Source organism: Ascaphus truei, chromosome 1 (assembly GCF_040206685.1).
Source record: "Ascaphus truei isolate aAscTru1 chromosome 1, aAscTru1.hap1, whole genome shotgun sequence".
Taxonomy (NCBI): Eukaryota; Metazoa; Chordata; class Amphibia; order Anura; family Ascaphidae; genus Ascaphus; species Ascaphus truei.
In genome coordinates, this window is record NC_134483.1 from 533,351,564 (window position 1) to 533,367,104 (window position 15,541).

Genomic DNA, 15,541 nt, shown 5'->3' on the forward strand with positions numbered 1-15,541 from the left:
AATAAATATGTACGTGTCTCTGCTCCAGCCGTGCCAGGGCATGCTTCTGCTCTTCTAGATATTCAGGACAAAGAAATCAGGTCGATTTGTAAATGAAAATGCATGTTTTTTGAGTAAATGGGATTGAAAAGCATCAGCTAAAATGCATTGTGACGTTGGTTCCTTTTGATAAATAACATTGTCTCACATATTGCATGATAAAGGCGTTGGATTCACCAGACCGTACCTGTTTAATGCAAGTTTGTGTTGTATTTCGTTCTCTCTTTTGCCAAGTCCTAAATATTTCTATAGGGGATTTTACTGTTCCTCTTGTATAATATTGCTGGAAATATTTGATTTATATTTTTGTTTTCGTGATACAAGAAGACCAGTGTAATTACATTATTATTCTGTGGTAGTAAAGAAAACGCTGACTTTGAATCCTTCTCTAAGAACTGTAAGAAGGCCTGCTGCTTTAAAGCATTTGAATTATTAATAAAGGATTGTGAGGTTTTTCGATCCACGCTTCTTAACCTGGTTTTAGAGTCTTTTTCTTGGAGTATGCCAAGAGAACAAAGCTTGGTCTCATCCTATTTAACATATGACTTTATTACACACATAATAATTTGGCACAGCTGTCAGTCTCTGACCCAGTATCGGAATGTAAATTAGGATTAAGGCGCATTATACGGAACCCGCACGGTGCCTGTCAAAGGCAAACCGGATATATTGAATCCTTTCTTAAATTTAGAATCCACTAAACGAAGTTTTACAAACGTATAGAGATATACAGTAATATGCACAGGTAGTGCCTTTTTGCATTAACATTTATATCCCTAATGAATATATTGTAAAGCTGTCTTCCTCCAGCTGGGGAAGGCTTCAGCTCCATTCATTTGAATAGGACTAAGATCCCTTCCAGCAAGGGGAAAAACACATTTGCAGCATATTGAGTGGGTACCTAAGATTTTCCTTGCAGATGTATACAAGTTCCTATAAAATGCGACTGAGCAGACGTACACAGAAGATACACGTTTCATGTTGGTACATTGCATTGATGTTCTGTTTTAACAGCTTGTGGGATAACTCGCTCCCAGACATGAAAGATACAAGTGATATCTAGGGTGCTATTGGATGTCTCCAGAAATCAATTATACTGTTGTTACCATTACTGCATTTGAATCGTTATAAGGTATATTGATTAAAGCACAGGGGTTCCCAACTCCAGTCCTCAAGACCTCCTAACAGGTCAGGTTTTAAGATATCCCAGCTTCAGCACAGGTGGCACAATCCAGCTTCAGCACGGGTGGCTCAATCCAGCTTCAGCACAGGTGGCTCAATCCAGCTTCAGCACAGGTGGCTCAATCTGTCCCAGCTTCAGCACAGGTGGCTCAATCAGTCCCAGCTTCAGCACAGGTGGCTCAATCAGTCCCAGCTTCAGCACAGGTTTGAGCATTGAGCCACCTGTGCTGAAGCAGGGATATCCTGAAAACCTGACCTGTTGTGCGGTCTTGAGAACTGGAGTTGAGAACCCCCTGGATTAAAAGAGTAGAGATGGGGGACATTGTCGCCAGAATTCGATGCCGCCGTGGACTGTCCGCATCCTTCCAGCCGCAGAAAATCCGCCGGACAGATTCCAAATTCTTACAAGTCTGGGATCTGTCGGCGGATTCCGGGTGCCGGAAATATGGTTTCTGCGACAGCGAGAGGGCGAGATGGAGGGAGAGAGGGAAAAAGACATATGCTCAAAAAGGAGCACAACTGGGAGAAATGCAAAGTATATTTAAATGACTATCACTTCCTAAAAGGATTGCCATAAAAGGATATTAAGTTGACCTTGTGAAGAATGGGGTACTGGTGTCAGGCCCAACAGGATTAGTACTCGAACCTTTATTAATCTGGGCAGCAGCTCTAGCAGTGTGAGCTGCTCTACTGCTCACACCACTATCTAATCCAGCCATCAGCATATCTCAAAGGTATTTTAGGTGTGCTCCTTTTTGTGAACATTGAACATTTGGGAACATTGAACTGGCAATGGCAACCAGGAAGCGGTCTGCTTCTAGAAGAAGCCTAGCGGGAGGGGGCTACAGGTGTGAGAAGCTCAAAAGTATGCTGTGACAATGATGCTACCGTACCCAGCAGTGATTTAGCGCACACTGCTAGCGCTGTGAGCTCTAATCCTGTTGAACCCGACACGTCCATTCCTCATACTGTAAGCTGCCTTAGACATGTGAACTCAATATAGTTCTTATAGAAATCTTTTTAGGAAGTGTGTGATATGAGTCATTTGAACATACTTTGCATGTCTTTCAGTCTCTCAGTCTCTCTCTGACTCTCTCAGTCTCTCTCTCTCTGTGTCTCCCTCTCTGTGTGTCTCCCTCTCTCTCTCTCCCTCTGTGTCTCTCTCTCTCTCTGTGTGTCTCTCTGTGTGTGTTTCTCTCTGTCTGTGTGTGTGTCTCTCTCTGTGTCTTTCTCTCTCTCTGTGTGTCTCTCTGTGCGTGTGTGTGTGTGTCTCTCTGTGTGTGTGTGTCTCTCTCTGTGTGTGTCTCTGTGTGTGTGTGTGTGTCTCTGTGTGTGTGTGTGTGTCTCTCTCTCTCTCTGTGTGTCTCTCTGTGTGTGTGTGTGTCTCTGTGTGTGTGTCTCTCTCTATGTGTGTGTCTCTCTCTGTGTGTGTCTCTCTCTCTGTGTGTGTGTCTCTCTCTCTATGTGTGTGTCTCTCTCTGTGTCTCTCTCTCTCTCTTTCTCTCTCTCTGTGTGTCTTTCTCTCTCTCTCTGTGTCTCTCTCTCTATGTGTGTCTCTCTCTCTATGTGTGTCTCTCTCTCTCTCTCTGTGTCTCTGTCTCTCTCTCTGTGTGTGTGTCTCTCTCTCTCTCTCTCTGTGTGTGTCTCTCTCTATGTGTGTGTCTCTCTGTGTGTCTCTCTCTCTGTGTGTCTCTCTCTGTCTCTCTCTCTGTGTGTTTCTGTTTGTCTCTTTGATTTGGGAACCACTGATGGATTCGGTACTTGTCAGAATCTGAAATCGGATTTAAGATGAAATCCGATGGTGTATTCCCCAAAATCCGGCTGGAGCAGATTGGATTTTTGGTAAAACCAGCCCTGCAAATCCACAGATCAGATTTTTACAGGTTCGCCCATCCCTACTAAAGGGGGCTCACTAATGGGCATTGAAATGAACGCCAGATATAAGTGACAATGCCTTCCCCAGTGTAGCTCTCTGCCTCTAACATTTTGGTTTTAAATGTATCACCATGAAACCCAACACTTCTTTTACACCTTCTACTTTGCTTTTTCATGTGGCACATCTATGAAAGATGAGGCTTTTGACTGGCAGTTTAAATGGTGCCAATAAAACCATGTAATGTAGAAACTGATGAATTTCTTCTTTATCTGCATGTCAAATTATTCATCATCACACATTGCAAAATAGATGGAATTGCTGAAACACGGGAAGCAATGCGACATCAGTACAGTTTGTATTCTTCCTTTCTTTTTTGTATTTGATCTGTAGCTAAGCACTATAGACTCTGGGGCAGGTTTTAGAGACATTGATTGAGCCACCTGTGCTGAAGCAGGGATATCCTTAAAACCTGACCTGTTGGTGGCCCTTGAGGACTGGAGTTGACCACCATTCCCATTGTGCTTTAACAAAGTATTTAAATTCTTTCATTATGTCACATGGTGTGGCTGGTAATGTGTTCTTGGCATTGCTGGGAGGTTGTATATTGGTGTGTACTGAGGCACGGTTTACATCATACATGTAATAGGGGTTTTGCAACAATCTGTGGAAATTAATATACATTGCAGTGTCTGGAAGATCATTTCTCTCCATCACAAACAAGACAACTGATTCGTTTTAGCAGTACCTCCATCTTAAAAACAATGTTCCACACCCATTTTTGTATAGTACAATTTAATGCTACTGCCTAAATAAAATCCCAAGGTTAAAATGATACTGTATAAGGGGTCATTTCTATATCTGCAGAAAGAAACAAACAAAAAATAAAAAGACAAAGAAAACATACGAGCAAGGTATTTTCATGAAACATTCTTTCGACTTGAGTGATCCCCACGGAAAGACTGGACTCAAAGTCAAATGGTATGATATATCCACAGCATTTGTGGCAAGAGCTTGTAGAAATTGTCTCGGAGGACCATCAAAAAGGTAACATCTACTCTCGCTTGGCTGTGAAAAGTACACAAGCACTTTTGACATTCAGAGAACTATCACAAAATAAACCAGAAGTCTCCAGAAATGCAACATGTCTCTGCTTCTCGTCTTTCTCTCTGTATTTTGATGGATGACGCAATTATATGACAATATTTACATCATTTCCCCCCCCCCACACCCCCCACCCCTCCCGAAATGTAGAAAATAAGACAAGTTCAGATAATGCAGACAATGCAGGATTCAATACATTTGGTATGCATTTGCCTACATACTATAGGATTTATCAACATGATGTCAAGGATGTAGATCCAATTGCTTTAGCACAGCTTAAGCCTTTCAACAACTCATGTCCTCATGTGCTATGTGAGGCCGCGTTACCGTTCTCTTTCTAGTCTGTCTCAGAAGCTCCAGCGCACTCAGGCACAGCTGGCAAACATATGATGCCAATGTTCCAGGCAGCTGCGGGGCTCCATCTGAAGCCCACACAGCTTCCGCTTCTAAAGGTATACAAAAGCCCCAATCGAGATCTGGAGACACGCATCTGATTAATGTAAAAATTCGAAAGACAAGAAATAAAATGAAGACTCAAAAATTTTACCATTCAACGAATTCTCCTTAAGAAAAAAAAAAAAAAAAGAGAGAGAGAGAAGTGGACAAAAAGTTTTTTTTTTTTCCTTCCTGCAATCATCGTTAGGAGGGTAAAACGCAGGACGCGCTGCCGCTCTCACATGAAAACGTGAAGAAATGTAGCAACGAGAAGGGAGCAGCCAACAATGGTCAATCGGTAGCTGGGGAATGCAGCCCGGGAATTGGTGACTTCGGACTTGATTTGATTGGAACCTGGTAAGAAACGTTCCTCTCTTGTGACCTAAAGAAGGGGAACATACCGAAAAATGTGATTCTCTCCCCCCCCCAAAAGTCCAAACATACAAGGCTACCAAACATTCACAATATGCATGGCGTGAATTTATTGCTGTGCATCCATACAGTTTTCAGAATACAGTTGGAGGCCGTCCGCACAGCAATTACAATTTTTTGCTTTAATATACACAGCCTTTCATTACCTTTATTAAAAACTAATTACCTAAGCTGTCGGTCGATTTTGTTCTCCCGTGATCGATCACCACAGATCCTGCTTCCCAGGGTTCACTAATTGGCCGCCTTTCAGTTTAAAATAAATCCTCCAGTCAGTGTAACTCAGCAGCTACAATGTATTCTTATATTGCTAAGGTAACATTATCTATTGTTACAGTTTGCAGCTCAAACCGCTGGGAATATTGGCAACAAATTATCACAAAGAGGAAAATGTCGCAAATATCTTGCACTGCTGGGGAAGTGTGCTAAAACCTGCTATAGAAATCAAAAGATGCTCAGAATATTAAAACAAATTAAAATGGTTCTAGGAGTTGAATAACGTTTTTTTTTTTTTTAATGTAGTACGTATTATCTAATACTACAGAAGTGATATATATTTTTTAAAAACACGCACACGTTGGATATTGCTTGGATTGCTCCTTTAATTGCTTCTACTAACACAAAGAACTCTGGAGATAACCTACCTTTGTGGGTTGTAACTGGACAGGGATATTCTCTTCGACCGTAACGGTACAGTTGCAGTTGATTTCTTCCTTGTGCGCTGGTGTGGTGGAGATGACAGATGGATTTACTGCCGGATTCAAATTTGTCCCGTTGCCAAAGGCATGAATGGCATTTTCTAAAAAAAAATATTTGAAAAAAAAGAGCAACTTATTGATCAAACGAGTAGCTGATAAAATTATTTTATTGCTTTATAATACAAATCATGTTAAAACAGACAATCTGCACATAAAATTAAAAAAAAAAAAAAACAATAAAAATTGCTAAAGGGTAAAATGCCAAACTCCAGTGTCATTAGCCAGCCTGCAGGACATTCAGTTTTGCAGTACTGTAGCTTGATCAGATGTTCACATTTCAGAACAGAACCGACGCGACTCGCCCTTGATTACCAATGCCATTAAAGAGACCAATGATTGAATCAAAAAGGGAAACACAACTCATTAATCTTCTCCCTCTCTAGACATATTTGTAATATAGTTGGAGCGATGTGGCAGTAACACAGCTGCTGTCCTCGCATAACTTGTGATCTGGACAAACATTTGCTTCCTAAAACTTCCCATGCAATATATTTTCTAACTGAACAGTACAGGATTCATTAGCAGTAGCCCAGGCTTGGTGTCATTACTAGGGCCTTGTGTACTAGACCAGGGGTGCGCTAACTTTCCCCCCTGCGTCCCGATGTCTGCACTCCCCCCCCACCCCCTGCTCGCGCCCCGCTCCTTACCATGTCTCCGGCGTCAAATGACGCGTCACCAGAGACAAGGTAAGGGAAGCTGCAGAGGCCTCACGCGATCCCCTTGGGGAAGAGCGCGGGGCCTCTGCAACAGCCGCACCACCCCTGAAAAATCTCACCCCCCCTAGTTTGGTGACTAGACTGTCCCCCCCTAGACTGTGAAGCCAGTTCCCTAAGATGGAGAACATTTGACTCAAATTCATTCCAAAGAGCTGATCTCTTCTCCAGAATATGGAGACATATACATATACAGTACATTCATTATTTGTTGAACATTTGCTTTATTTTTTTATTCTTTCCTTTTCCTTCACTCCCAAACAGATTTGTATTTCCTTTTTCGTGACAATGGTGCAAAGCTTTCGTCCCGTCTTTTGCCTTCTCCCCCCCCTTCCTCCTGGCTGCATTAATACTCATGTCTTTAGTTGCATTCCTTCTAGTTCCTCCGAAGAGTCTAGTGTGTCATTCTGTGCTAACATACATCATCAAAATGTATTGTCCTGGTGTTAAAGAATGGATTACCACCATATAAAGTCATAACACTAGTAACTATAAGAATTTAAACTATATGCAATAAATGTAATATTTATCTCTTACTAGTGCAGGTGTCCCAGACTAAATATTTAAGCTTCCAACACAAAACGCACATCAATTTCACCCCCCCGTCCCAAAATCCCCCCTCCCCACCCTCCCCAACAAAAATCTTTAGAAAATCTATCACTCCTAACTAGTGATCGGTGACATTTTTAAAGAAATCTGAATCTGTCGCGGGTTGGCCGTTTAGCTGCGCAATTCCAGGGATCCGCCTCAAAAAAGTATATTCTCTCTCTCTCCCTCTCACCTTCCATCTCTCCCAGTCCCTTCCCTCCCTCACTCTCTTCCCCCCCCCCACACCAGAAAGTGTTGCGAAACAGGCAGGAAGTGGAAGCGGCCATATAAATACTTTGTTTGTTTTTGAATTTCGCCTAGTAATCCTAAGGAACGAATTTCCCGGCTGATTGCCGCAGAAGCCGCCCGGCGGGAACCGCGCCGTCATGGATTCCGCTCTGATTTTAAGATGACGATAATCCGACTCCGGGTTTCATGCCTTGGATCGGAGGGAACCCACGAAAGACTGGGAAAATGCGTGGAACGGATTCCAACAGGTTGGCGCATTTCTACTCCCGACTTCTCTTACGCCGGAGTTACTAACCTAATGTGCCCCGACCATGACGACAGTACAGCCTTACAGTGTAAAGTGTCAAGCTCAGTCTCTTGTGAAACTTCCACGTAAAACATGTCTGCATTCACACTTACGGAGACAGATGTTATTCGTAAGGAGGTGCAGGAAGGTTTCGCATTCCTCCTGCCGGTTGCCACTAGTATTACAGGTGCACCAGGGAGCCACACTAGAGGAGGAGTTATCCACATAATTTGGTGTTATTGCACTTCCTGTAATGAAAACGAGGAAAGCGTTAAAATCAGATAAGTTGGGCGTCGTCATATTTCGGACCTTTATTGATAATGAACACTTGGCGCTGCGTCTTATTGATAGAGATGTGGAGATGTCTCCAGATTTGGTTTACAAAATGTCGCTGTTTGCTTGCTTCGATGTTTTGCGCAGTGGAAGCCTTGCGTGCTCAGAGATAACGGGGAAAGGCCGTGGGGGATGCAGACCTGTCTGACATGTGACTGTCACTGGAACCCTTATTCATCCGCCTAATGTGGTATTTCTGCAGTGCCTGAAGTGGTCATTTTGGCGGTTTCGGACGAATATTCCTATAGAATTTAACCCTGAGGTGGCAGGAGCGTCAGTCCTGTTATTTCTGACATAACTGTAAACTTCCAAAACAATCTAGGTGAAATTCATTCAGTCTGTACTGCTAATTGGAATCTGCAGGGTGGAGTGGTTATGCTATATATCAGGGTCACCAAACGCCATAACGGGCTATTATCTAATTCATTAGCACAGGGGGTTCTCAACTCCTGTCCTCAAGAACCCCCAACAGGTCAGGTTTTCAGGATATTCCTGCTTCAGCACAGGTGGCTGAGACTGATTGAGCCACCTGTGCTGAAGTTGAAATATCCTTAAAACCTGACCTGTTGGTGGCTCTTGAGGACTGAGTTCGGCTACCCCTAAGATATATATGTGTCATTTGACATGATGTGATTAACAATTAGTTACATAGTTACATAGTAGATGAGGTTGAAAAAAGACGTACGTCCATTGAGTTCAACCTATGATAAATTTTGCAACAGATACTTTATCCTATATCTATACTTACAGTATATTGATCCAAAGGAAGGCAAACAAAACCCCCCAGTGACACATTATCCAATGATATCTCATAAGGGGAAATAAATTCCTTCCTGACTCCAATAATTGTCAATCAGATTACTCCCTGGATCAACATTCTTCCCATGTATACATATTTGGTATATCCCTGTATACCTTTCCTTTCTAAAAAGATGTCCAACCTTTTTTTGAACAAATCTATTGTACCTGCCATCACAGTCTCCATGGGTAATGAATTCCACATTTTAACTGCCCTTACTGTAAATAACCCTTTCCTTTGTTGCTGGTGAAATCTCCTTTCCTCCAACCTAAAGGGATGCCCCGAGTCCTTTTACAGCTACTTGTAACTGTCCCCGAATATATTTGTATATAGTTATATCATATCCCCTCTAAGACGGCTGTTTTCTAATGTAAATAAATCTAATTTAGCTAGCCTCTCCTCGTAAGTCAGATTGTCCATCCCCTTTATTAATTTGATGGCTCTCTAGTAAGAGATTAAAAAACAAGCTGTTGCTTTCTTTACTTTAACCCTTTATTAGAGGGTGGTAACAGCTTCCGCTGGATGTGGGACTTGAATATACAGTACATGAGATGCTGGAGTAGTGACAGATAAAGATTGTAGAAAGGATCTAATTAACGTGAAATTTCAAATGCTGCCAAACTTGTTGATTTGTGGCCCATTAGCCCTCCAATTACTAAGGAATATACAGACAACCAGCAACAAATTGTGACAGGGAGATTAACACACATCACTTATTGGCAGATTAAACTGCACTAAACAGAGGTTCTCACACTGAAATGTGTCACACGGAATAAACTGCCCCATTGGGACAGCCCTCCATCTGAAGTGGTCATCTTAACCTTTTCACAACATGCACGGTTACTTCAGATATTGGGCGACTTCATAGGTTGGAGGAAAGGAGATTTCCCCAGCAACAAAGGAAAGGGTTCTTTATAGTAAGGGCAGTTACAGTGTGCCATTCATTTACCATGGAGACTGTGATGGCAGATACAATAGATATTTAAAAAACATATTTTTAAAAAGGAAAGGTATACAGGGATATACCAAATAAGTAAACATGAGAAGGATGTTGATCCCGGGAGTAATCTCCTTGCCAATTCTTGGAGTCAGGAAGGAATTTATTTTCCCCTTATGAGATATCTTTGGATGATATGTCACTGGGGTTTTTTGATTGCCTTCCTCTGGATCAATATACGTATGGATATAGGATAAAGTGTATCTCACCTAAATGTAGCATAGGTTGAACTTGATGGACGTACGTCTTTTTTAATCCTCATCTAATGCTATATTTATTCTCTCCATTTTCATCATGTAACAAAAATATGTTCAAATCTGTTCTGAACATAAATGCCGTACCGTATATACGAATGTACAGCTCTCACATTAACCGTCGAACATATTGCCGTGGGTGTCCGCTAATCCGGGAGAACGCTGGCGTACATTTTGAAGATGAAGATAACGGCAATCACATAGGCTTGTGTTATACAGAAGTGAAGACTTATTGGTGAGGATGGATCCGTCGTTGCCAATAAAGCTTCACTTTTTTTTAACACAAGACCATGTGAATGCTGATATCTTCATCTTCTGAACATAAATGGCTGGTAATCAGTGAGCTGTGTGATCTCCCAGGCTAGCGCACAACAAATGAACGATTTTCATGTCCATTTAAAGAACCACAAATGGGAAAGAATCACATTTTCTCCCGGACTACTGACAGCTTTATATGGTCACCAATCACGGCGGCTGCGGGCAGAGAAATTCACCATGCCGCTTGTCGCTTAATCTATGTATTACCCTTTAACAAATGCATGCCTCCCCACCCAAAACGTTGACACTTCCTATTTCTGCCCCCTCGGTTAAAGGGTAATAAAGATATGCGGAATTAAGCGCGCGGTGAAGTCGTCCAGTTGCGGGCGCCATGATTTGTTGTCATACTGGCGACTCTCCGTCATCACCCTAATAACCATTGGAGACTAACGTCATGCGAGTGTGCGAGAGGTAAAAGCAAATTGTATCTATAACATGGGCGCCAGAATGACCTGCACAGCATTGCTGCTCAAACCATGTTGCAAACCCTTAAGGCAGTGAATGGGTTACAAGTGTATTCCTGCGTTAGTCATCTACAGGAGCAACTGGGCAAAAGATCAACATGGTACAGTACCTATAATTCCTGTGTAAGCCATGAGGCAGGCGGCATAATTCTCCCGTGCACACCCGGTAGCAGACTGCAGAGAAGGCTGACAATTGAACTGGAACTCTGCAAAGCGGGACCTGAATCAAGGGAAAGAGCTGTGATAAACACTTCTGCAACATAGTAACCCGTTTAGTTTGGGAATCGTGCATGTGCTCTCACAAAACCCCCCTAACTCACGTTCGTGCTTCCCCCTTGTAATCATTTTGGGGATAATGTATCAAAACCCATAGATGGATGAAAGTTCCAAAAAAGTACTGTAGATTTTCTGCATTATGTATTAATCTGAACATGTAGCTGCTCTTATTACAGTATATGCTATGGCAAACTGTGTTATGAAAGCATTATTAAATATAGCACCAAAGTAGCCTGTGCAGAAATCCTGATGCAGACTTTACGGGGGACGTCTCACATACAAAACTAATTAAGCGGCAGCAATTATTGACTTTCTTTAAAATAGTGATTACCCTTCAAATTAACATTTGACTTATTTTATTCCTGTGAAAAATGAATGTGTTTTTATTTTCACCAGGTCCTCTGTATTTCTTATCTTGTCTGGTAACGAGGGTTTCATAAATACAAATGTAGTCCTGATTGGTTTTTCGGCTATAGGTCTGCCCTCCTCCTGGCAGTAAAGCCTAGTAAGTTTAGGTTTGCAGGAGTAATCATGGGGCCAATTCATACACGTGCAAGCATATCAGTTCTCGCTATATTCAATAAGAATTATCTATGCTAAAATATCCCTGCTCAAAAAAAGCTCCTTTGCATACAGCGTTCGAAACCAACGCGTTCTGCGTGATGCAACGTGTCTGTTTTTCCGATGTCAGTGTGATAAAGGAGAGATATTGCTATTAGTGTGAGCTCTCTCCTCATTAATAGTTCCATCCAATCTTCATTCCCATTATAACAATGATAATGACTAACCCATCCTACTACTGGCAAGACATATACCGATGCGCCAAGACTTAACGGCTTCGGTGCCGCGGCCATGTGACCAGGGAACCGAAGAATTAATGCTGCAGGGTAGGTCCCATTCAGAAGCATGGACCCCGCTCCCCCCGCAGCACGATCGCTGCAGACACTGTCCCGGGATGTTTGCTTTTTCATCCTTGGCGCCCGGGACAGTGAGTCTTACTATTGTATAGTATGTCTTTATTTATATAGCGCCATTAATGTACATAGCGCTTCACAGTAGTAATACATGTGGTAATCAAATAAATAACAGATAATATAAATAACAGATCATGGGAATAAGTGCTTTAGACATAAAAGTAACATTTCGGAAGAGGAGTCCCTGCCCCGAGGAGCTTACAGTCTAATTGGTAGGTAGAACGTACAGAGACAGTAGGAGGGAGTTCTGGTAAGTGCGTCTGCAGGGGGCCAAGCTTTATGTATCATGTTCAGAATATCCACAGTGCTATTCATATGCTTCTTTAAGCAAGTGTGTCTTAAGGTGGGTCTTAAAGGTGGATAGAGAGGGTGCTAGTCGGGTACTGAGGGGAAGGGCATTCCAGAGGTGTGGGGCAGAAAGTGAGAAAGGTTTAAGGCGGGAGAGGGCTTTAGATACAAAGGGGGTAGAAAGAAGACATCCTTGAGCAGAACGCAAGAGTCGGGATGGTGCATAGCGAGAAATTAGGGATGAGATGTAAGGAGGAGCAGAAGAGTGTAAAGCTTTAAAAGTGAGGAGAAGAATGGAATGTGAGATGCGGGATTTGATCGGAAGCCAGGAGAGGGTTTTCATGAGGGGAGATGCTGAGACAGATCTAGGAAAGAGTAGAGTGATTCTGGCAGCAGCGTTTAGGATAGATTGTAGGGGAGACAGGTGAGAGGCAGGAAGGCCGGACAGCAGGAGGTTATAGTAATCAAGACGGGAGAGAATGAGGGCCTGAGTCAGAGTTTTAGCAGTCGAGCAACAGAGGAAAGGGCGTATCTTTGTTATATTGCGGAGGAAAAAGCGACAAGTTTTAGAAATGTTTTGAATGTGAGGGGCGAATGTGAGAGAGGAGTCGAGTGTGACCCCTAGGCAGCGTGCTTGGGCTACTGGGTGAATGATTGTAGTTCCAACAGTAATGTGGAAGGAGGTAGTAGGGCCAGGTTTGGGAGGAAGTATGAGGAGCTCTGTTTTAGCCATGTTGAGTTTAAGGCGGCGGAGGGCCATCCAGGATGATATAGCAGAGAGACATTCAGAAACTTTGGTTTGTACAGCAGGTGTAAGGACAGGTGTTGAAAAGTATATTTGTGTGTCGTCGGCATAGAGGTGATATTTAAACCCAAAAGATGTTATTAGGTCACCTAGAGAGAGTGTGTACAGAGAAAAGAGAAGAGGTCCCAGGACAGAGCCCTGGGGTACCCCCACAGAGAGATCAATAGAGGAGGAGGAGGTGTTAGCAGAAGAGACACTGAAAGTACGATGGGAGAGGTAGGATGAGATCCAGGATAGAGCTTTGTTCCGAATACCTAGAGTATGGAGAATGTGGAGGAGAAGAGGGTGGTCCACTGTGTCAAAAGCTGCAGAGAGGTCGAGTAATATGAGCAGAGTGTAATGACCTCTGTCTTTGGCAGCATGGAGGTCGTCAGTTATTTTAGTGAGGGCTGTTTCGGTGGAGTGAGCAGAGCGGAAGCCAGATTGTAGAGGGTCTAGGAGAGAATAGGTGTTGAGAAAATGGAGCAAGCGAGAGAATACAAGACGTTCAAGGAGTTTAGAGGCAAAAGGCAGGAGGGAGACAGGTCGATAGTTAGAAAGACAGGTAGGGTCAAGCTTGTTGTTCTTGAGTAATGGTATGACTGTTGCATGTTTGAAGGAGGATGGAAAGGTTCCAGAGCAGAGGGAGCAGTTAAAAATGTGTGTGAGCGTAGGGATTATAGTAGGAGCTAGAGGTTTTAGGAGATGGGAGGGAATGGGGTCAAGAGGGCAAGTGGTAGAGGGAGAGGAGGCGATCAACAGCGACACATCCTCCTCTGAGACAGTGGAAAAAGAGTCAAGGAAGGCAGGAGGAGAGTTAGGAAGAGGTGTAGGATGGGAGGAAGAAACAGAGGGGATGTTCTGCCGTATGGATTCCACCTTTTCCTTAAAATAGTCAGCAAAGTCCTGAGCGGAGATGGAGGAAGGAGAGGCAGCTGAGGGTGGTTTGAGTAGAGTATCAAAGACAGAGAACAGTCGGCGTGGGTTAGACTTGTGCATGTTGATTAGTGAAGAAAAGTAGGCTTGTTTAGCTTGCGAGAGGGCAGAGTTGAAACAGGATAGCATAAATTTGTAGTGAAGGAAGTCTGCGAGAGTGTGAGACTTCCTCCAGAGGCGTTCAGAGGAACGAGTGGAGGAACGCAGCATGCGCGTGTGGGAATTTAGCCAGGGTCTAGGGTTAGAAGGGCGAGTGCGGCAGATAGAAAGTGGGGCATGTAGATCAAGAGACGAGGACAAGGCAGAGTTGTAGTTCCTGACCAGGTTGTCAGGGTCTGTAGCAGAGCTGAGAGAGGAGAGGGTGGAGCTTAAAGTGGACTCAAAGTCAGGTAAGTGAATAGAGTGCAGGTTTCTGCAGAACCGGGGGGTAGATGGAGGTGGCGAAGGGGAGAAGCGAGATAGAGAGAATGAGATGAGGTGATGGTCAGAGAGAGGAAAAGGGGAAATGGAGAAATCAGAGAGAGAAAAGTTTTTAGTGAAAACCAGGTCTAAGTAGTGGCCATCATTGTGGGTGCTGGCTGCAGTCCACTGTTGAAGGCCAAAAGAAGAGGTTAGAGAAAGAAAGTGGGAAGCCCAAGGGAGAGAGGGGTCACAAATGTGGCAATTGAAGTCCCCAAGGAGAAGAACAGGGGAGTCTGAGGAGAGAAAGAAAGAGAGCCAGGATTCAAAGTGAGAGAGAAAGGCAGAAGGGGAATGAGTAGAGGTAGGTGGGCGATAGATGACCGCCACATGGACCGGGAGAGGAGAGAAGATCTGGACAGTGTGAGCCTCAAAGGAGGGAAAAGCAAGAGAGGGGGGAATAGGAAGGGTTCGGTAACGGCAGAGAGAGGAGAGCAGGAGCCCCACGCCTCCACCCCTGCCATCAGGGCGCGGAGTGTGGGAGAAGGAAAGGCCACCGTAGGAGAGGGCAGCTTCCAGAGCAGAGTCAGACTGAGTGAGCCAGGTCTCAGTTATAGCAAAGAGAAGCAGGGAGTGAGAGAGAAAGAAGTCATGCACAGAGAGGAACTTGTTAGAAAGGGAGCGAGCATTCCAAAGGGCACAGGAGAAAGGGAGAGAGGAGGGAGGGTGGCAGGGGATGGGTATGAGGTTGGAGGGGTTAACACCAGAAGGAGTAGAGATTGCATTTGGCAGGCGAGGACGAGAGCAAGTAGAAATAAGGCAGGGACCAGGATTGGGAGAGATATCCCCAGAAGCAAGGAGGAGAAGCATGGATAGGAAGTGGATGTGTGAGGATGATTTGTAGGGGTGTGTTTTAGTGTAGGGGATATAGCTGTGTGGTGTCAGAGGACGCAGGTAAGAAAGGAGTTCATGTGAGCTGAGAAGTGGGGAAGGAAGGAGAGATGGAGATATATGAATAGAGTTAGAGACATACTGAGGCGGGTAAAAAGAAGTGCATAATTTG

General features: G+C 43.7%; 1 protein-coding gene across 1 annotated transcript in view; it reads right to left on the reverse strand.

Moving 5' to 3' along the window:
* Positions 1-569: 569 nt before the first annotated feature.
* Positions 570-15,541, reverse strand: part of GFRA4 (GDNF family receptor alpha 4) — a 470,610-nt gene continuing 455,638 nt past the window's right edge. Inside the window, exons 6-9 of the mRNA XM_075572672.1 lie at positions 10,932-11,041; positions 7,770-7,904; positions 5,707-5,861; positions 570-5,015 (exon numbers count right to left, since the gene is read on the reverse strand). Coding sequence (XP_075428787.1) covers positions 4,872-5,015; positions 5,707-5,861; positions 7,770-7,904; positions 10,932-11,041 — 544 coding nt within the window. The 3' untranslated portion in view covers positions 570-4,871. The remainder of the gene's footprint in view (positions 5,016-5,706; positions 5,862-7,769; positions 7,905-10,931; positions 11,042-15,541) is intronic.